Source organism: Lissotriton vulgaris, chromosome 6 (assembly GCF_964263255.1).
Source record: "Lissotriton vulgaris chromosome 6, aLisVul1.2, whole genome shotgun sequence".
Classification (NCBI taxonomy): Eukaryota; Metazoa; Chordata; class Amphibia; order Caudata; family Salamandridae; genus Lissotriton; species Lissotriton vulgaris.
The window spans coordinates 677,953,134-677,974,278 of NC_141694.1; the positions used below are offsets into that span (position 1 = coordinate 677,953,134).

General features: G+C 41.6%; 1 protein-coding gene across 1 annotated transcript in view; it reads right to left on the bottom strand.

Annotated features, from left to right (window-relative positions):
• Positions 1-1,511: 1,511 nt before the first annotated feature.
• GRIK2 (glutamate ionotropic receptor kainate type subunit 2) overlaps positions 1,512-21,145 on the bottom strand; it is a 1,496,154-nt gene continuing 1,476,520 nt past the window's right edge. The window contains exon 16 of the mRNA XM_086926667.1: positions 1,512-3,151. Coding sequence (XP_086782793.1) covers positions 2,987-3,151 — 165 coding nt within the window. The 3' untranslated portion in view covers positions 1,512-2,986. The remainder of the gene's footprint in view (positions 3,152-21,145) is intronic.

Below are 21,145 nucleotides of genomic sequence, written 5' to 3' on the forward strand. Positions count from 1 at the left end.
GTTTTCCGAAGTTGTCTTAAAAGCCCTATACAGGTGCCTACTACCGTGGTGATTTGGTTAGACATGGAGAGCTCTTGGTCCAGTTTGATGCCTAGGATTTTTACTGCAGCGGCGGGAGTAGGGGTAGCACCCAGCTCCTAGTGCCAAAAACAGTCATTCCATGGATTACTTTTCTTGGGGATCACAAGAACTTCAGTTTTCTCTGGGTTAATTTTCAAGGAGTTTTCAGTCATTCAATTTCTGCTGAATCTGAGGATATTTTGTGCCGTTTCCTGGGCGCAGGTGGTGTTGTCAATTCGGAAAATGATCTGGGTGTCATCTGCGTAGTTAAAGACACGACAGTCCATGTGAGCCAAGGCTGTTACCAGGGGTTGTAGGTAGATGATAAAGGGGAGCGGGGATAGGGCAGAGCCCTGTGGGATGCCACAAGTGAGGGCGCCCCTGTTTGATACATGTTCCCCCAGCTGAGTCCTCTGTGATCACCCTGTGGAGAAGGATTCCAACCACCGGTAAGCTGATCCTTGAAGAACCAAGGCTGTTAGACGGTCCAAGAGCCGTAAGTGATCGTATCGAACACTGCTGACAGATCTAGTAGGATCAGGGTGCTCGGTTGTTTTTTATCTGCCATGGTTCTTAGGTCATCAAGGAACAAGAGCATCACTAGTTCAGTGCTGTGGTGTGCTCTAAAGCCCGCTTTTTGCATTTGGAGTAGTTGGTGTTCCTCCAGAAAAAGTGAAAGAGTTTTTAGAAAGTGTTGTTCTATCACTTTAGCCAGGAAGGTTTGGCGTGGGAAAACCCTCTGCGACGCTAATGGAACACCTCCCATGGGTAGAGTAAGGCAATGCAGTGACTTGCACTGCTTTATCTTACTCCATATCTATGAGGCCATGCAAAGCCATGCAAAGTGGCTTTGTGTGGCCTCATAGATATGGTGGACAGGTTTGGACTGCCTGAGCATTAGAAAAAGTGATACCTTGGTGGCGCAAGCCCCTCGTAAATAGGCCCCTAAGTATCTAGTGTCTTGTCGAAGAGAAGTAAACTCAAGTCTCACCAAAGATATTACTAGATTGTCCTTATGGCTGCTACAGTTGGGGTAGAAAGTATGCAATATGCCCATTTACCTAATTACCTAAAACATAAAACAACATTGCTCACAGGAGTTTGGAGCCCTAAAATACAACATGCACCTGGACCACCGCCAGAAGCTCTGACTTGCCCAAAAAGATACAGATGTGTCACAATATTGTATGGTATCTTTGAAATATAACAACAGAGTGTTTCCTCATTTCCCTTTCACTGAATTTAGCAGACATCGAAGATTATCTTTTTGGGATTTTTGACTGAGATTGAAGTACTCTGCCATTGTGCATGCTATTTTCAGGATACTGTATGTTTCTTAAGACTGACACACTGTGTATAAAACTGTTTCTGTTAACACAAATGTCTTTGAATGCCACAGGTCCAATTAAGAAAACACAACTATTTTTTATTGTTTTTTTTATTTTGTGCATTGAATTCAAACAGCAAACTGTGTGCACTTCAACTGTTATCACAATGTGGTCAAGAGGTCTGTGTATTTTACCATTTACACACAATTGTTTATTACAGTATGTTCTCAGCCTAGTGGAGACCAGGGGTGTTGCATGGTAAGCAGTGTTGGTAGTGCACCTAGCTTTTATATAATCTAACTGGAAAATATTTTCTTAAGATTCCTTGAACATGATAAAAATAATTTTCACCAAACGTTGGTGGTGCTCACACACTACCATTCATGCTTGGCATAACACCCCTGACAGGAAAGTATGTTTTGATTTTGTTGATAAAAGGTATTACAAAAATTTCCATACAAAAACTATTTTCATAGAAATCTTGCATTTCCACAAATAAACTTGAACACTTTTTTTGAAAAACTGCTCAAGGATATGGATCATTTAAATACTTTGACCACATTGTGAAATGCGGTTCATGGAAAGTTCTCCACATATAGTTTGTTAGATGATGAGTCAATTTCCCCACTGTGAAAGACAACCTTGAAGGGTTAAATTAGTTTCTGAAACAGGGTTTTTAATCCATTGAGGCTAAAGTGTGAACAGCTTTAGGGCTCATAAAACCCTTTCTACCCTCCCCCCTCAGTTTCAGAAATTTCCCCCGCTTACCTTCAGAGGTGGTTTGATACATTCTTTTGAAATTTTGAAACATCCCATGAATTGAGCCACCCCAGCAATTTTCACACACAATAATCCCATTTAATATGAATTTAATAAAATCATTAATCATTATTGCCTTGGTTGCTGACATTTTGCAAGATGGCAGTGACACACACAGTCCAAAAAGCCGGTGAATAATCTGCAGGATTATTTTTTTTAACTTCTTCCAATTTTTAGGGGATTCAAATGCTCCTTCTTTCCAAGAAGTAGTGTATAGCCTCCAGTAGGGGTGATTTATTTGTTCAGAAACTGATTTTGCTATGGCACACAGAATGGGACTTGTAGTACCTGCCCAGAACGCCCATTCCATCTTTTTGAGAGTCTGTACGGATAGATACTCCTTTCTTGTTCAGATATTGTTTTGATATCTTGTTTATTTTGGATTGATCCCATCAGTGCTTGCTCAACCAAAGATTTCTTGTCTGTAATCACATGGCAACAGTGGAACTTAAAAAATGAACCTGTTTATATCTCACTGAGACTGCATTTGAAATCAGTCACAAAACTCACACATAACATTCATTCAGAAGAATGGTTGAACCCATGATAAACAGTGTAACCCCGCAGAACTTGGTTCATCCGCGATGTTGGTTATTTGAGTTTGGCCATTGCAACTGCTTACGTCAGAGATGTCTCAGGTCCATAGACACAGCGGCATGAGGTAACTCATTTTTATTTTGCACAGGTTGCATATTTCCACAGGAAACATTCTCGCAAAGTTTGGAAAAGGAAAATAAAAAGGCTGACAGTTTGTGCTTGGGGTGTCCCGACGCCCAGCTTCATGCCATGGTTTCTTTCCCTGGCAACCTTCTGTCATTGAACGTGTGCATGTTGATGACCTCTTCTGTTTTCACGATAACAGGTGGCTGAGGCTTGTGTTTTAGCCTCCGTTGGCACTTCAGAGACATCCTAAGCTCCTCCACCATGGCGCTACAGAAGGATCTCTAGAGAAGCAAAAAAAGAAGAGTTGAGTCAGATTTAATAGAATGTCTTAAAGAATATTTCATAATTGGAAACATAAATATTTTTACAGTTTTCAATTTTTTTTTATTTTTTCTATTTTTACAGTTTTCTGTCTGAGCCTGACTAATTAAAACCCTTGGCTTTCAGAAGTTTTATCAAGAAGCAATGGCTCATTTAGAATTTTACCATGAATTACCATTACTTTCACCCAACGCAAGGCCAGGTGGCACAAAGATATATGCAAAATATTTCAGAAAATTACTAATTAATATTGTGTTAGTGTCAGATTCTGAGTACACAGGGTATCCGTAGACATGTGTCTGAGCATAAATTTGCCTCTACAATAGTGGTAACTTTATGTAATATGCTTCTAACAGATTATACATTTACAAAGCTGCATCAATTATATACACCAATGAAGTGAATGCGCATTTATATTAATACATTCTATAATCATCCCTATGTAAGTTTAGATCCATATGATTTCCTGTGAAGCTCAATGATTTATTGGAAAAAACACATTGTTACAAATTCACAAACTTCTAACGTATTCAAAGCAAAATGTATGTTTTACCAAAAGTGTAGATGAAAACTTTTTGTGAATAACATATTAGTGTGCTCAATATCAATGTATAAACTGCATATGTTGAGTACTGAAAATGTTTGTTATTCATATAGAGTATTAATTTATGATCATTTTGCTAACTCCAAACTTGTGCAATAGGTGCACTTGATAAATTACCTATGTATATTGTTGAGAAAATGCAGTATTTTCCAAATTATTTAGTATTTCTAGTTATTTAGAAAACAGAACAACAGAACATTAGGTGTCTGACGTGCTGATGTGTTTTGTGCAGGTAGAGGTGGCAACCATAGCTGCTGATGCAGCCAGTCAAAATAAACGTCTCCTGGTGCGTTAAGTGCTCCAACACCCTAGTGCTTTACTTGTGTCCCATTGTCCAGTGCCTCAGTGCTTTGAGCTGCTCAAAGGATCCCAGAGGTTGCTACTGGCTGAACTCGGATTTAATTTTGCTGTGAGCCTAAATTTGCAGCTTGGAATTCTAACTGCTGACAGCCAATAAGAAGTATCTGCCCTTAGTTCTTACTTCTGGCACTACTCTGCCCACAGTTTCACTGAGGTATCACGGACACAATACCGGAACAAAAAATAATGTGTGGATATAATATTGTGTCAAAAATATTCAGAACTAAAATATCAAGAAGGTAAGTGCAAATAGATAAGTATAGAATTACGTACCTTGAAGATATATATAGTCAAGGTACATATATGTGGAGTTATTTATAGTAAAAATTTACTTACATATAGAAACTTACCTTCACTATATTTCTGTCCCTGATTTTTGGTTCCAATATTCTGTTTAAACACCTTAACTGAGTGTACTGCTATTACCAACATCCTCTGCCTGACAGCAAGGACAAGTACCACAATTAGGAAACTGTGGAAAGCGGTTTGGGCAGGGGCAAGGGCAATCTAATCGAGTGGTTAGCTGCTTTTTGCTCTGCAGCTAAAGTCAGGCGCTGACCTGCAGCTGATGAAAGGCTGTCTTTTTGCTGGTCTTGCCTGCTTTTCTCTCAGGGCTTTTTTAGTGACTTTTATTGACTTTTGGTTGTCTTTGCTTGCTAGTTTTTATTTATCATTGGCATTTCAGCTGTTTGCTTGCCATTTGTCTACAGCTCTCAGCCTATATGTTTGTGCTAATCAGTTGATCACTAACTTTTAGATAATCACTAGGTGCCACTAATGATGCTGGTGTGGATAGTAGAAAAAGAAGGAGAATGAAAAGTGTAAAGTAACTTATCCGAAAACTAACCAGATGGCCTAAATACAGATTGTGCTTGTGGGTCCTTTTTTCATGGTTCACTTTTTTCAAGTAGCCATAAAAGTTTCCAAGTGTGGTTGTGTGAAGGTCATAGGTGAGGGGTGAGATAGAGCTTTGTGAGAAATGGTCCAACCCAATTTCCAAGGGGGAGACAACGATCAGACAACAGGAAATTGGAGTTGTTGTGGGGGTAAACGTTGTGTAACGTGGCCAACAGAGCTGAGCACTTCATAGAGGAAGTTCAAGCTTCACTGCCTTATGTGAACAGTAGGCCAAGGCATGAAACATTCCTCTAAATCCTGGGCACCTGAGAGAGGAGCAGAAGAGAAGTGAAGCAGAAAGTTCACCTTCGATTCCGGGGGCTGATTGCTTCCCCATTCATAGGTAGCTCATGGGGAGATCCTGGGACACTGACTGAACACCATTTATGGACTTTGCATATTAATATTTAATTAGCTATTGATTGTTCTGTCCCCAGGCTGCTTATTCTTTCCTAAATTGTCATAATCGTTTTTGATTATTGTATAATGGGCAATAAAGAAAAAGCGAGTATTAAATGTATGCTATTCATATAAACTAACTATTTGCGTTTTTTGACTAATCCACAGATTGCGTAATGTATGCAATTGGATAAATTAGCTATGAATACTGCTGTGAAAATTGAGTTAATTGTAAATTTTTTCCACTTTACATTTTTATTTAACATGTTTCCGCTTCAGTCCCTTCATACACCAAAAAGGTTCAAAACACTTTTTACATAGATTTTACATACAAGTTAGTAAGGATAAGAAGTGAAGGAGAGCAGGGTCATTGAAAAAAGCAAAGTCTTTAAAATAATGGTGATACAATGGGTATTTACAAATAGAAAGAAAAAGTACAATGCAAGAGGAGGCATAAAGCCTGCAGTGGCTTGCTGTGATAAGGCAGGGTTTTCCTCCTTTATTAAAAAAATTCTCAGCAGGCCTTGTGCCAAAGTTTTTATCACTTAGTATCGGAAAAGGTTTTAAAATGTTTTGTTATTGTTTTTTTAATTACTGTTGGTTAATGTTGAAATGTGGTTCATGAATAGGTGCAGGTAGTGACCTACCTGTGGCAATTAGGTTACCAATGCAATATATGGACCAGTCAAGGTCTCAAATAATTAGCACCTGGCTCAACCTTTGGTAGCTGGCTGCAAGTAGGCAGGCTTAACTTAGGAGACAGGCATGTAAAGCATTTAAAAACACCAAAACATTCAATAAGTAAGACACAACACATAATAAAAGTCCAACAATAATTTATAAAAATAGGAAATATATATTTGTAATGACACCAACAATGGTAAAAATCCAACATAGGGAACCAGAGATATGGATTTTTACAGATTAAACACATTCTAGTGCTTAAAAACATATAGCGCCAACTTGTGACATCTGGTCTTGCTTGACCGGGACGAGGTCAATGTTTGAGGCCGACCGCGAGGGAGCCCTGGTCAGATACACTAAGCAGGAGGCCCCAGTTAAAATTTTACCTCTGGATTTAGAAACTTTTCTAGAGGATTTTCTGTTGGCATGTACGGTCTCCTCCAGCAGGCTGATTTCAATGCAAGATCATCTCATTGCTTTTCTGTGAGGCCCTGGTCAAATCCTTGAAGTTGATCGCTCCGGAATTGTCAGCGGGGCAAAACTGAAATCCAGGCTGGGTCGAGTTTGAAGATAGCCGGCTTGACTTGATGCCAAGTTGGTCCCCTTATGAAGCTTTTTCAAAAGTTGTTCCAAACATCTAGAACTTCTTCTTGAAGTTCCCCCTTAGGGTTCAAAGTGTCCAAAACACAAATCCAAGGATTTAGAAGCTCTGAGATGGTCCTTGAACTTTTGGGACTACAATTCTCACAATGCTCCTGGCCAAATCCATAAAGTTCACTTGACTCACTCCAGTCTGGAGACTTCTTGGGGAAGATGGTGCAGGGAAGCTCTGATACCCTGTTGCTTCGATGGAGCTCACTTCTTAACCCTTTTTGAAGCAAGGCAAAGTCCTCAGGGCTGTAATTGCAAGTGTGCAGCAGGAGTAGTCCTTCAGATTGCAATTCTTTTGTGTGCAGATCAGTGTTACCTCAGGGTAGTCATTCTTCTCCTTGTAGTTTCAGGCAGCAAAGCCGAGTTGCTATGCAGCTCTCACATATATATTGAATGATCTGGGGAGAAAATCAGGGGGGCATCCCTGTCCAATGAGGTACAGGGTGCCACCCAAAAGCATGATACCTTCTCTCACAGCACTGCATTTTAAAAGTCAAGATGGAAAATTCCACTCCAGCAGAGTAAGACCTGGATAAACCAACCTACTGGTATTGCTCATTTTTATTACCCACCCCCCCCCCAAACTTCTGCAAATTCCACTCCTGGGCCCGCCGCCATCTGACTGGGGGTACGGGAAGAGGGGGTAGACCTGGCTGTTTTCCTTACTGTACTGCTCTCTTTGAAGCCCAGTTTGATTTACCCAGGCCCCGTCCCGGTCTTTTGTCTGCAGCTGAAGAGCTCCTCCCGTCAGATAACTTCTGTTCTATGCAGGCCACGTCTTACCTCCTCAAAGCAGCTTGGCTATGCCTGTTAAAGCTGCCCAATCAGGAGAGGCTAATAGAAGTCTGGATTTTGGCTCACGGCAAAGAAAGTTCTATAACTTATTTTCTATATTAGTTATGATAAAACAGTGGCAAGCTGTTGGATCTATCATTAACTATGATTTAAGTCCTTGAATTATACTTAAATTCAATATTTCAGTGTTAGCCTATGGAGCTAAGTATCTACAGGAGGTAAAGACCAAATCGGCAGGTTTTCAGTCACCAGGGCACATAGAAAATCTTTCATAATGTCCCTGCTTATAGTTACATGGCACCTCACCCCTAAGGGGTGACTTACATGTAAAAATAAGGTAGATTGCCACTTCAGAAGTACCCTTAATTCCAAAGTCGAATTTGAATATAATTGACTTTTAAAGATAGTCTGCGAAGCAGGGATGTCTTTAAAATTGACAGCAGGCAACTCCAGTGCATGGAATCTAATGTGCCTGTGAACCTCGCCCTATTTTATATTAGGTACTTAAAGGTCGTTTGAATCCCCCTTGCCTTATTATATACTAGGGACTTATAGGGGGGTCTGTCATTTCCAATTGTAATTAAACCTGATTACCATATGCATTTTTAATCAGAACACTGGCCCTGGGCCTGGTTAGCAGAGCCTAGGGCACAGTAAGCATAAGCTAAAACACTAAATAATGGGGGTGATCAGGGCACAAAGAATGACTTTCTCAAAGTTAACAATGGGAAACAAGGAAGTAGTTACCCAATGAGAGTTAAAATGAGACATCTTGTCAAATGCCAGAGAGAAAGTAATACCTTACATTTCTTCTTAGATTCCAGCAGTTTTTATTTCTTGTTTGAATTGAGACTTTCAAGCTATTTCGATATACATCTTCGTCCTTCATTTAGGCATCTTCCTTCATTTAGGCCTTCCTTTCCTGTGTGAAATCTGAAGAATCGTCCAGAGACGAGTGATGGAAGTACTAGAAGGTCTTCAAACCTTTACAGAGTTTTAATTGGTAGAAACTATGTTATTGTTCTAAACTTAAACGCAGTTCCAGGCCTTAATGAGGGCTACCTCTTAGCAAATGGGATACCCTGTGTAATAAATTATTTTGATTCCCAAAGACCATGTAGCCTGCAACACATTCCCAAATTTCCCACCTCTGTCTCTTCAACCATTTCCCAACTCCACCATCAGAACTTGCACTCTACACTTTCCCCAGACTTATCAAGACTTGAAGTATGGACGAAATCAGCTTCTAGGGATGTTTATGATGCCTTGAGAGTTTTAAGTGATCTTGCATCCAGAAACTGTGACTCGAGGTTTTTCTGCACATTCTGTCTTTTCAAATGCCTGTTGTAACAATGCCTTTTCATTTTTTATGTTTTTCATCTGCACATCTACATGCCTACAACATCAGCTGATCGTCATTCTAAGGACATGGTCATTTGTACATTACAGTCTAGATTTTGAATTTTAATGTTGTAAGACTAATGTTGGAGTACACAAAAATTGTTATGAAGAATCCTCGCAAAATGCAATAAATTACTGACAATCACTTGTGCAAGCATTCACAACCCATGATTTTTTTGCCCACCATGCCAACACAATTTGGACCCAGCCGTATGCAAAACAGTCTTGACCCTGCTCTAATAGGAACTATCAAGCCCGAACAAGGGACACCTTTCTGCACAAAAACTATCCACTGAGGCATTTTCTGCTGTGCAGCACACATAGAACTAGGAAAAAAAGAGGAGAAATAAACATATTTCTTCTCATTACGTCTCCCCTGGGGATGTGTAGCAGTTTTGACACATTTTTAGGTCTACCACTTATGGTAAATCTGGAAATGCGCCAAGATCCATGGAGCATTCATGGGAGCACCCAAACACCACCCATGGAATGCCTCCCTGGGCAGTGATGTGTTGCTTTACTACAAAGTTATCAAGCCACTCAGGGCCGCGCAAGGTGGCATTGCGTGTGTTGATACATTGCGCTTAATGGTTTTGCACCACGCTGCGAGGCGCTAAAGCGCTAAAGCGCAACAAACCTATGATAAATACGCCGATTGATATTTTTCAGTGCTACTACCAGGTATAATCCATAGATTATGATATAACAATAGTAGTGTCCTCATTCTATTGATAACTAGAGCTAAACTATATTCTTTAATCTGGTGCGAAGACAAAAATGACTCATTTTTCAGAAGATGCACTGAGGAAACGATGATTTTAGGGAAGAATGTATTTGCAGAACAACATTCAAATACGAGTACATTTTATTTTAAAAAGTGGAAATATGTATTAAATATTGTAGGATGTAGAATTAATGTTATTATTCGCTTTTTGCCAGTCTGCAATCTATAAAAGGTGCTATCAGTTGAACCAAAATAACTTAGCTTTAAGCATCCTCCTAGCAAGTGGCAGTCAATAACACATTCTTTTCTGTAATCAGCAGTTGGTCAACATTGAATCATCAACGTTTTGAGTCTTTTCTAGCCTCGAGGCATCAGTTGGAATTGTTTACAACTGACCCTCTTGCACTTGCTGAGAAGACTGACAGGGTACTGAACTTCTCTTGGCTGCTGCTGCTCTGCGCAGGGGGAGAGCACTTCAAAACGAAGTTATTCCTGAACTGATCCAAGCAAAGCAGAACTTATTGGCTGACATTTGACACTTTTATTAAATCTGCTGAACAGCTAGTGCCGGGAAAAATAACTGTTTAGAAAACCAGAAAGTTTGTACACTAAAATGTGTTGTAATCCAGACATCAAATCCAAATCCCAGAGATTCACATGGGAATAAGGCAGAAACACACAGCCACGAGGCAAACACCGACTATGATATTGTACATGCCTATAAACTGTTGAAAATAAACTGGGTGTTCACGCCTGTGCTCGAACAGTTTAATACGGGAAGCAGAGTAATTGTGTATCCAAAACGTGCATTGGGACTGTTCTCTTACCCCGGTGCCAAACATGAGGGAGTAGGGCTACTCAAGCTACAGAGGGACTGATATCAGCATCAAAATTATATGTCTGATTGTAGTGATTCTCTTTCTTTTTACAACCAGCCAACGAAAATAAAAGGCATGGTGCATAAAGAGCATTATCTACGGTGCCAGAGAAAGTCAAATAAGTGCCCCACAGAGAGGAGTTATATCCTAAACTTCAAAGTCTTAAAACACCTTCTTTAAGTTAGCTCTATTCCTTATTTAACCTAAACTTACTTCTCATGACTTTACACATTACATCACAGATGGCCTTACTAAATAGCATACCTAATGACATCAATAAAGCATCACATTTAATCTAAAAAAACAACTGTCCTCTTTGGTTTTACTTTGTTTGCCCTAAGTTAGCAGGGTATGCCCAGACGTGGGACCCTTGCTCACTTAGCCACTGGATTCAAGCTAGCCTGGCTGATGACAGCTGATTAGCCAGAAACAAGTCCTAGGAAGCCTGTTTCTGGTCCAGGGAAGACATGGCTTGGCAGTTCGGTCTGGACTGTTCCAATTAGGCACAGGATCAGACTGATTTGCATATGGCCATTTCTGAACTGGGGTGGTGGAGTGAGCTAATGAATGATGATGGATTAAACCCAGATCAGTTGACTGGGGGTAAGTACTTACAATGTTCAACACTCTGTCCATCATCCCCTTTGATTTTGCTTTGTTCGCCCTAAGTTGGCAGGGTATGCCCAGACTTGGGTCTCTTGCTCACTTTGCCACTGGATTCAAGCTAGCCTGGCTGATGACGGCTGAGTAGCCAGAAACCGTTCCCAGGATGCTTGTTTCTGGTCCAGGGAAGAAGTTGCATGGAAGTTCAGGCTGGACTGTTCCCATGAGGCAGAGGGCCAGACTGATTTGCATATGGCCATGTCTGAACTGGGGTGGCGGAGAGAGCTAAAGAATGATGATGGATTAAACCCAGATCAGTTGACAGGGGAAGAGTGCTTGCAATGTTCAACACTCCGTCCATCATCCCCTTTGGTTTTGCTTTGATCACATTTATTTGTGCCAATTGCACCACCAATGGCATCCCAGAATCACTAAGGACATGACACAGCATCTCAAATGTCATAACAATCGGTATTGATGAAATCAGACATGCACCCTATACTTATCCAGTCACTAAGCTGATCATTTAGTTAGGGTCTTATTTAGATTTCGGCAGATGGGATACTCCATCACAAACCTGACGGATATCTCTTTGCCGTATTATGATCTCCGTAGGATATAATGGGACCGTTATACGGCGGACAGGATATCTGTCACATTTGTGACGGAGCATTCCCCTCCACCAAGATCTAAATCAGCCCGTCAAGCTAAAATATGTCCAAGGTGTGAAGCAAATTGAAAGCTGCCAAAACATCTTAATATGAGGCAGAAGGACAGCATTGGAGCAATTAACCAACCTTTTTATAAATAACACAAGGTTCCATTCACAAACAAAGTTGTGGATCTTTACCTCTAGTGCTACGATCTCTCATTAGTGCAGACTTATAACTTTGATTAATTAATCAAAGCGTATCATCAGTGAATCTGTAAAACTTTTGTCAAATCTCAAAATTCCTGTTTCTGACAATGGAGCATTACGATAAAAGGAATTTCTTCATCTTCGAACAAAATCAGAATTCTCTCCACAAGAAAGTGTACTCTCTAATCAATTCTGAAGGTGTTCCCTTTCCTGGAATGGGCTTTATTCCTGCCACTGGCAGGAGTACATCCTGGACTATTTCCAGAATTGGCAATTGTTCGACAATACACTGTGAATGTTCTCAAGATTTCCAGGGAAACTGTTCTTTGAAGAAACGTGCCTCACGCCTTGTACGAGACTGACTCATGCGCAATATAATTTTATCATGGTCTAATATTTTGCAAGAGTAAAGTCAGATTTTATGAATACTTTGCATTCATAAATCAAACTTTACTAACGCAAATGGTAACAGGACCAATACATGATGTGCTGACACTCACTGTCCTTTATAATTCAACTATAGCTATTAAAACATAAGGGCCGATTATGAGTTTGGTGGCCCATGGACTCAGGAGGCAGTAATATGCTTGATGGGATCGCTATGGTCCTGACAAGCATATTACAAGGATGTTCATGGCGGTCCTACCGTCATGAAAACCATGGCGGACAGGAAGCAAAGCTCACATCTTGTGGATGCACACAGGGGGGCACAACATGTGGCCCCCCTGTGTGCATGCACACCAGTTCGTGCACGGCATGGAGTTTGCAGTTCATGCAGTTCAGGAACTGTTTTTGGCGTTCCCATCGTGGTACCGATTTTCAGGGCACGGCCGTGGGAACGTCAAAACAAAGCCCACGAGAAAGAAGGAAACATCTAATCTGGCGGGTGGTCTGACTATGGATTGGAGGTGCAGCAGCGGGGCAGACTCGACGTCGCAGCGCCCAAGTTATTATAAGGCCCTTAATGTAACATAACAACTATCAATATATTTCATTAAATTAGTAGAGACTTTTTCCAAATTACATATTACTCACTTTCAGCTATGCATATGATTCAGATTCGATATGCGTTAGCTGTTTCTCTTTTAAATATTTGCTGTATTTGTTGTTGAAATAGAGAGTGCCCGCAGAGCATTCTAGTTCCTGAGCACTATATAAAAATGTTCAATGAATAAATAGATACATATTGCTTCATGGCACGCACCAGTTAGCCACAACCTTCCATGAAACACCTACTGATTGCCTGTTTTGCCATGGCAATCTGGTTTAAACTTTGAATGAATGAAACATTGTGTACAAATGTCATTTTGTTTATCTACTTTCCTAAGCAACAATGATGGACAATGAGTTAGTTTTCTATAGCGCTGTATTATGTGGTAATTGGATAAATACAATGATACGTTATATATGCTCTAATTTCCATAACAGTTCCACCATGGGATACAAGGGGCGCTTTGTTAAAAATGACTTTATTTGCTGACTTGGGTAAATGAAAGACATTTTGCGATAATACAAAACCTTTACAGGAATGGCTAGAAAGATCGCTTTCTGCTGCTATCCCCTGGTTCAATCACTCCTTGCTGTTCAATTGTTCAGATACAAAATGCTTGATATATAACTTGCAATCTAAAGTGATGTCAATATTTCATTGAATTAGATATCCCCGGACCCTCAGATATCCACCAATCTGCAACAAACTGTAAATTGGAAGTCAGAAAATAATATCAATAACTTGCATAACTTTTAGAAGAAAGGTTTGCACATGCAGGCTGCGAGCAGCTCTGACGCAACCTATATCACATTGGGGTCAGCGATAAATGGTTGCAGTTTGTGGGAGTCATAAGACAGGATTGATATATCATAAATTAAGCAAGTAGCAGAAATATTCCACCATCTGTAGAGACCATAGTGAAGGGAATGATCTCAAAAATAGTTTCTTGGTGGCATCACAGAGCCTCTTGAGGCATATGTAGGGTGTCAGCCCCCCTTGAATTAGCAAAACACCTAGGGCACATTTCAACCCTCATGCAAGTCCCAAATCAGACTCAAATTGAGTTTGGTCTGATTCAGGTTTACACGTTTTGTGGCAATTATCTCACCCTGTGCTGTTTGCTCACAAAATTGTTGCCACACCTTTCGAGGTGTGCAGGTTGGAATTGTATTCTAATAAGTCCCCTGTAAAACACCGCGCACATCACAGTCTCACAAGTTGTGGATCAGCTTAGCCTGTTTTTGCAGTTAACTCTTTTGTAAGCCCCGGAGAATGAGTTATACTTATGCTTTTAAAGAAGTACTTGAACTGGCGCACAAGGGAGGAGGCTAGCTCCTGGAATAATTTATAGAATATGACAATCATATGGGAATGCATTTCGAGCAGCAAAAGAGCAGCAGTGGCTGGAGCACAATATGTAGAAAAAGATTGCCATCTAGGAGGGTTTTCTTCAGCAAAAATGTTCCCACGGACATTCCATGGCAGGTTGGCAAACTGGTCAACTATTTTTGATTTTGTAAAGACAAAGCCCGAGTGTGAGAGCTTGTCTTTGCAACACAAAGAAGCAACACCTGTCATGCTGTGGGAGTTTCCTCCCAGGGACGCGAGGAACATTTTTAGGCCAAGCCTAGGCAGTGCGCATGCTGTATTCACTCTGTGGGCTTACAGTCCGACCACAGCTTTTGACTGGCTTATGTTAGTTATGGTTTCATGTTTGTCCCATCTTTTTTACGATTGTTAACTCCCATGGAGTATCACCGCAGGACTTATCCTCTTCCAGTTTGACCTCTGTATTTCGTTTCTTTGGAACATTTTTTTTACATTTGAGCTATCACTTAATATTAGTATCTGTATTTAGTTTCCCTGGCTAAGCGGGATGCCCGCTTCTCATCTGCCAGGCTTTTCTTTTGTTCCTTATCCTTTACATTATAACCTCATTGTGTTCTTGTGATTCTTTTACTTCTCAGAATGGCCAAGGCCTGCCCCTTTAATAATCCTTGTACTCCCCCTTTAACTCTGCCCAGGGGCCCCTTTCATTTCCTCCATGGCCCTAGTTGAAAGGCATCAGCTGTTGTGCTCCCCTAGGAGCTGCTGCACCCGGGGTGCTCTGCTCACTGAAAACTACTCTCCCAGGTCCCGACTTGGTGCAAGGCCCTCAGGTGTTTTTTTCCCCCTTGTCTATGCATCTACAGGAGGTGGATCAAATGCGGGCAGGTTGGGCCGTGTGTAGAGACCCCTCACTTCCAATAAATCAAAAGCCTGCTATCGATTCTTAGGAGAAATAGAAAACAAATTGCAGTCAAGAGGTTTCTTCGAAAATGTGATTTCCCACGAACGTCCTCCAGCTGAGATCAGCGAAGTTTAGAGTCCCTCTGTAAAGAAAATGGCCCCTGCATTCCAAGGATTCCTGACCGCTTTACCTCCTGGGTTTTAGATGTCGTGCCAGCATAGTGATAATTAGGAAAGGTTGGTGCTAAGCAAGTAAAATTAAAGTCATACTGGTACTGACAGCCATTGCACAATGCAATCTTTGATTACTTTTGGGGTGGTGACTGAAAAAATGCTACCTTTTGTCTAATGCCTAAGGGGTGGTTGTTAGCGATAACGCTGCTTAACAGCTGTTACTGTTTTGTTGATTGCTAAAAACGTATTCGCCCTACCTAATGGAATGAATGTTATCAGTTTAAAGGGTGAATGGCTAAGTTGGCCCCGTCAGTGTTCACACTTGGGGACCTGCCCGTCTGAAAATGTGCAGTGGCGCAAGAGTCCTACTCTTAGATGGCAAGAAGCCCCAAAATCACTGCTTACACCTAGAATGGTTGGACTTATTGTAAATAGTTGCAGGATTAACCAAATAAGTATTGCAATCCTTAATTGTGCCTCTTCTACCCAACGCACTGAAGTAGAAAAGGAGTTTGTGTGGCACAGTAGGGTCACGATTCTCCTGCTGCAGTGTTCTAGCAAAAGGAATGCACGCTGCAGTCCTCCACCCCACCCATTGCATCCACAGTTGGACTGGGAACAGAAACCAGCTCTGGCGATTCTGCTCGTCCAGCGCCCGGGGGGTTTGGGGTGCTACCAATCAGCTCTGGCTCCGAGGAGGGGGGGGGGGATGCTAGTGTCAAGCACCAATGCTGCTTTTGTTACAGGGGTCAACAAAACCGCCCACGGGTCACCAACCGGCCCACCGGGAAAATGCCCAGTGCCCGCTACGCCCAGTCGGGTCCTGATTGCATCCTCTCTACACATTGCATCCCCTCCCTTTCTCCAAACTCTCTATCCTTTTCAACCCCCTCTATACATACTCTCTGTAATACCCACTCTCCTCCCTTCAGGCTCCCAGCCATTCATGACAAAAAAACACGCATCACCTGTATCATTTTGGTAGCCACATTTTGGGTGACAAACTACAAAAGTCGCAGAATACCAGATTTAGTTTTTTGAACAACCCATGTACATTTCTCTTAGCTTTCACGATTTCCATGTCCAAGATGCGTAGTTCATCCATTCCATGATTTATCTTTGCATTTTGACGCTTGTATTCCCGATTTTTTAATGAGATGAAATGGGACAACAAATCCCAGAATTTAAAGTGAAACCCAGGAGTGGATAATCCACTCACGCATAGATGTGGGATATTTAAGAACTCTGCTCCAACCAGGTGTAAGTGTGGGACACAAGGGAAAAAAACTGAAAACTAAAAAAATCACTAGCTAGTAGAGAAAAGAACACCTTACTGACCAATGAAAACAACACAAAAACATACAATAAGTTCCTAGTGTACTTTGAGTGTAAGTGCTACACCGGGTGCATACTTGTACAGCATTCCCTTTCTGCCTGGGAAGAGCCAATGCTGGAAATCCAAAAATGTAACTACTGCCATTGATGACTGGCTACTAGCTTCCATGAGGGAGACTTCCTCCTTCACTGAGAAGAGCAGCCCTGCAATCCTGCCCACGATCCAACCAATGAAGATGGTAAATATTTCCACATGAACACACACGCTCTAGTGCCATGTGTGTACATCAGATTGACCCACGCAGTTTTTTTGTCTGATGCTGTGCTTCTTCCAGTTCTGTTATTTGTAGACAACATGAGTAGACCTTGTCTGTTCGCTTTTCCTCCTATACGATTGGCCCTACTGGTCTCAGCATGTGATGTGAGTGCGTGGGCACACGAGTGGGAGATAATGTGCTGCATGATTAAACACTTACAAGGTCCCAAAGGCGAGACCTGTTGGCTAAGCCAATGCTTGTTATGTTTTCTGTCTGGGACAGCCATGTTATGCAGGGAGTAGCTAGACAGGAAATAGCCAGTGGAAATGGCCTCAGAATGACGGCTGCAATGTAAGGCAGCCTCCAAAATACATTGCCATTGCTTTAGCAGGGGTGAGAATTTTCTCAGCAAAACATAAGGCAGCAGCTGTGTTGTCAGGAAAACGGCAATCCAATGGCCCCTGATGCGGTGGAGAGGATGGTGAACAGGACAGCTACCAACTTGTGGTACCTGTCCTTACCCTGCTATCTCTTCCAGTTTGGATGCAAGTGAACTCCAGGACTGACTTAGGAAAAAGTCCTTAGGGAACAACACTCACATATGTGTTGATAACTGGCAATACAACTGATGTATGTTTTGTAATTCAAAATATACATTCACTGTTTATATCTCCTGAAACGTATGTAGCTCTGACCTTTTTATCTCCAAACATATGTACACTCTCACACACTGTGAGAGTTTACATATGTTTGGAGATAAAAAGGTCAGAGCTACATACATATGCCACCGTATCTCAACTCCACTGAAAACTTTTGCTCACATCATTGTGTCATTTTTCATGAATACGTGTAACCTCCCAGAGGTACTGCACTATTTGACAACCCCAAAACGCTATTTGTATTTGCATGTAATTCGACCAGAAAGCCTTTCAAGCAGAGGTGATTTAAATACCATGTAAGTCAGTCATTTCTTGGAGGTGGGGGTTATTTATCCAAATGTGCATGATAATTGATGAGTGGGCAGTGAGAAAGAGTTACAGATCACGGAGAACATGCAGTAAACACGAAAACAAATAACGCAGTCCAATTGCAGATACACATAACGACCCAGTCTCGATGGGGTTTGCATGAATCTGAAGCAGGCTGGAAGCTGGGTGGGATGGGGCTAAATAATTCCAGCTGTTAGGACTTTTGAGTATAATGAAGTAAGGGTTGAGTGAATGTTTGAGCTCCATGATGGAGGAGTCACCTTTGATTTGATGAAGCCTGGCATTTCACAGGGGGCTTCTAGATACATTAAAGCACCTGCAATAGGAGAATGCACAAGGTGGGCAGGGTACATTCAGAAGGTTTTGGTTGAGTGAGAACAGAAAGTAAGAGGGGTTGATGTGTGATCAATTGGGAAAATACCTGTGAGTTGTACCTTGAACACTGATTGTTATGCGTAGGTGCAGTGGAGTGATATGGTTCATGTCTCATAAAGTTCTTTATTTTTTGTTTCGATTTATTATGTGGGTATAAAGACAATCAACACCTGCAAGCTGTTGCAGTAGAGCAGCCTACTTATAAACAAGGGGCACATTTATCAACAAATCATGCAGCTCAGCAAGACACCTTTCTACGCTGCGCAGCATGATAGGGAAAGGGTAGCAACACGCCGTACTTAACATTCTACAGTGAATTCCTGTGACACACACTGTGCCGCCTAGCGCTACTGCAGGCACTCTTGCACCATGGTGTAAGGGTACCTGCATTGTAAGCAGGATTGTTTTTGTGCAGGAAAGAGCACCAACGGTCTAAGGCATTTTTCTCTGTCTATGTGTGCTGCAAAATGCAGCACACACAGCAACAGGAAAAAACAAAAAGAAACACAGATACTTCTCCTCATTATGCCTCACCAGACACTTGCCCAGGTTTAACAATGTTGGTAAATCTGGGAATGTGCCACAATACATGGGTGGATGCGCGACACCCACGCTCCGGCCATGGAACAGCTCGCTGTATTGCGTCACTATAGATTTATCGAGCCATGCACGGTGGCCTTGAGTGGTTTTGTAAATCTTACCTAGTAGTTGCATTGGCCTTGTTCCACATTGTATGGTACAAGGGCAATGTAACTACATGATAAATATGCCCCAAGGTATTTATTAGACTTAGCAAAATGGACAGGGAATTGTGGACAGATGTTGCACTTGTAACGCTCCTGGAACCTACCAGATGTAGCAGCTGAACGATTCTGGTCAAGTGCTAGGGTAATTCACCCCTTAGTTCTGAGCCAAGTGGAATCCTGTCTGGCTACCCCAGGGAAAAGCAATAAGAGAGGATAGGAATGTGGGATCCAAACAGCCAGGGAAGTAATCAACTCCTGTCTTTGATGAGTTGTGTATATGGAAAGTAGCAGTCAGTTTTTAAATGTGGAAAAGGGAATGTAAAAAAGAGCATCAGACAAAATGTGATTAAATAATCTAAAAACTGTTGAGAGAGTAATGCAGAGTACGCTATGAGTGCCCCAGAAGCAATCCTTCAGATTGCTGAGAGTACAAATGGTAACAGGAAAAGTTAGAAGAAATACTACCAGACAGAGAATGAGTGGTTTGAATGGTAGAATTAACTGTACGTTATAGTGACTTAAAGGTTAGTAGAACAGTTAGTCTTATTAAAGTGCTTGCTTGTAATGTTTGGGAGGTACTGCATTAAATATTCTGGAAAGTTTAAGAAAGATGAGAAACAAGGGAAGGTGATTTTTACCTGACAATGATGAGTAAGCAAGTCAGAGATGACTTGAGGCTCGTTTATGTGTAATGGGGGGAACTGATGACAGCTTTTTGTGGATTACGTAAGATAAGGAAGAAAGGGTAGCCAACAAGCTGGTTGTAGGAAAAAAGCCTGTAATACTGGTCATTAGTTGGATATTAGGGACAGTTTGGCTATAGGTTGCATATATGTAACTTCCTGTTCAATCTCCTGTTAATTATTGTACTATTTTTGTCCTGCATAAGTGTTCAAAATGTATCAAGTTAGTATTTACACAAGTTTAATTTGAAATACGCTCAAAGCAAGTCACTGTTGGAGCAGCTAGGAAAACTTTAGGAAGCTACATAATTGTTCCAATCAAAATTTAAACACAAATTGAAGAAAGGCTGCTTCTGAATAGTAATGTATGCTTACAATAAAGGTTGGCGCCAGACTCTACAAGACTACTCCTGCATTAGCAGAGCATGTTTTTCTACAACAATTGTGGTAGATATGTGCAGAACTAGATTTTAAAACTACTCAGTTGAACTTGTGCGGTGTGCAGTGTGGCACCTGTGTGGTGTGTGAGGGACAGTCCGGTAGGGCCAGTGCTTTGCAGCCCGCCATTCCATTGATAACCAAGCACTGACCATGTATTTGATATTTTGCTGTGGACTGCCTGCTATTACCCACATGGGTAGTGGGAAGGGGCCCTCACCAACAGCTGACTGGACTACGGCAATGCTCTCTACATAGAAATCACCACACACACCGCCCACAGAGACTTCAGACCACACAGACCGCGCAGCGAGACTCATCCTTGGCCTTCCCCAATGAACCCACATAAAATTCCACCTCAGGAAACTCCACTGGCTTCTCGTACAGAAGAGATTACAATTCAAGCTGCTAACCCATGCACACATGGCTCTGCAAAACCAAGGACCTGCCTACATTAACCGCCACCTAACCCCCACCAACCGTCGAGAAGACTAAGCTCTGCCTCCCTTTTACTTGCCTATATTCTGTGAATCTACAGAAGCAGAAGTGGAGGATGCTCCTTCTCCCACAACACTGCAAAGATCTGGAACAGCCTCCCCACGCACCCCCGGACAATCACCTCACTTGCAGAATTCTAAATGGAACTCAAGACCTGGCTATGAAGATAAGCCTCAAGGACCTGCAAGCGCCTGGATACCCTTTTGGGTGATTAGCAGCGCTTTATTATACCTGATTGATTGAAGAAAATTCAGATAGTGAAGTCTACTCTGTAGTTAGAGTTTCCTTCAAAAACTAGAAGATTTTCAGCATCAACCAGACTCTAAATCAAGCCCTTTGCGTGGCCCTCTCAGGACAATAACCTTAAATAATATTTCTGGCTTC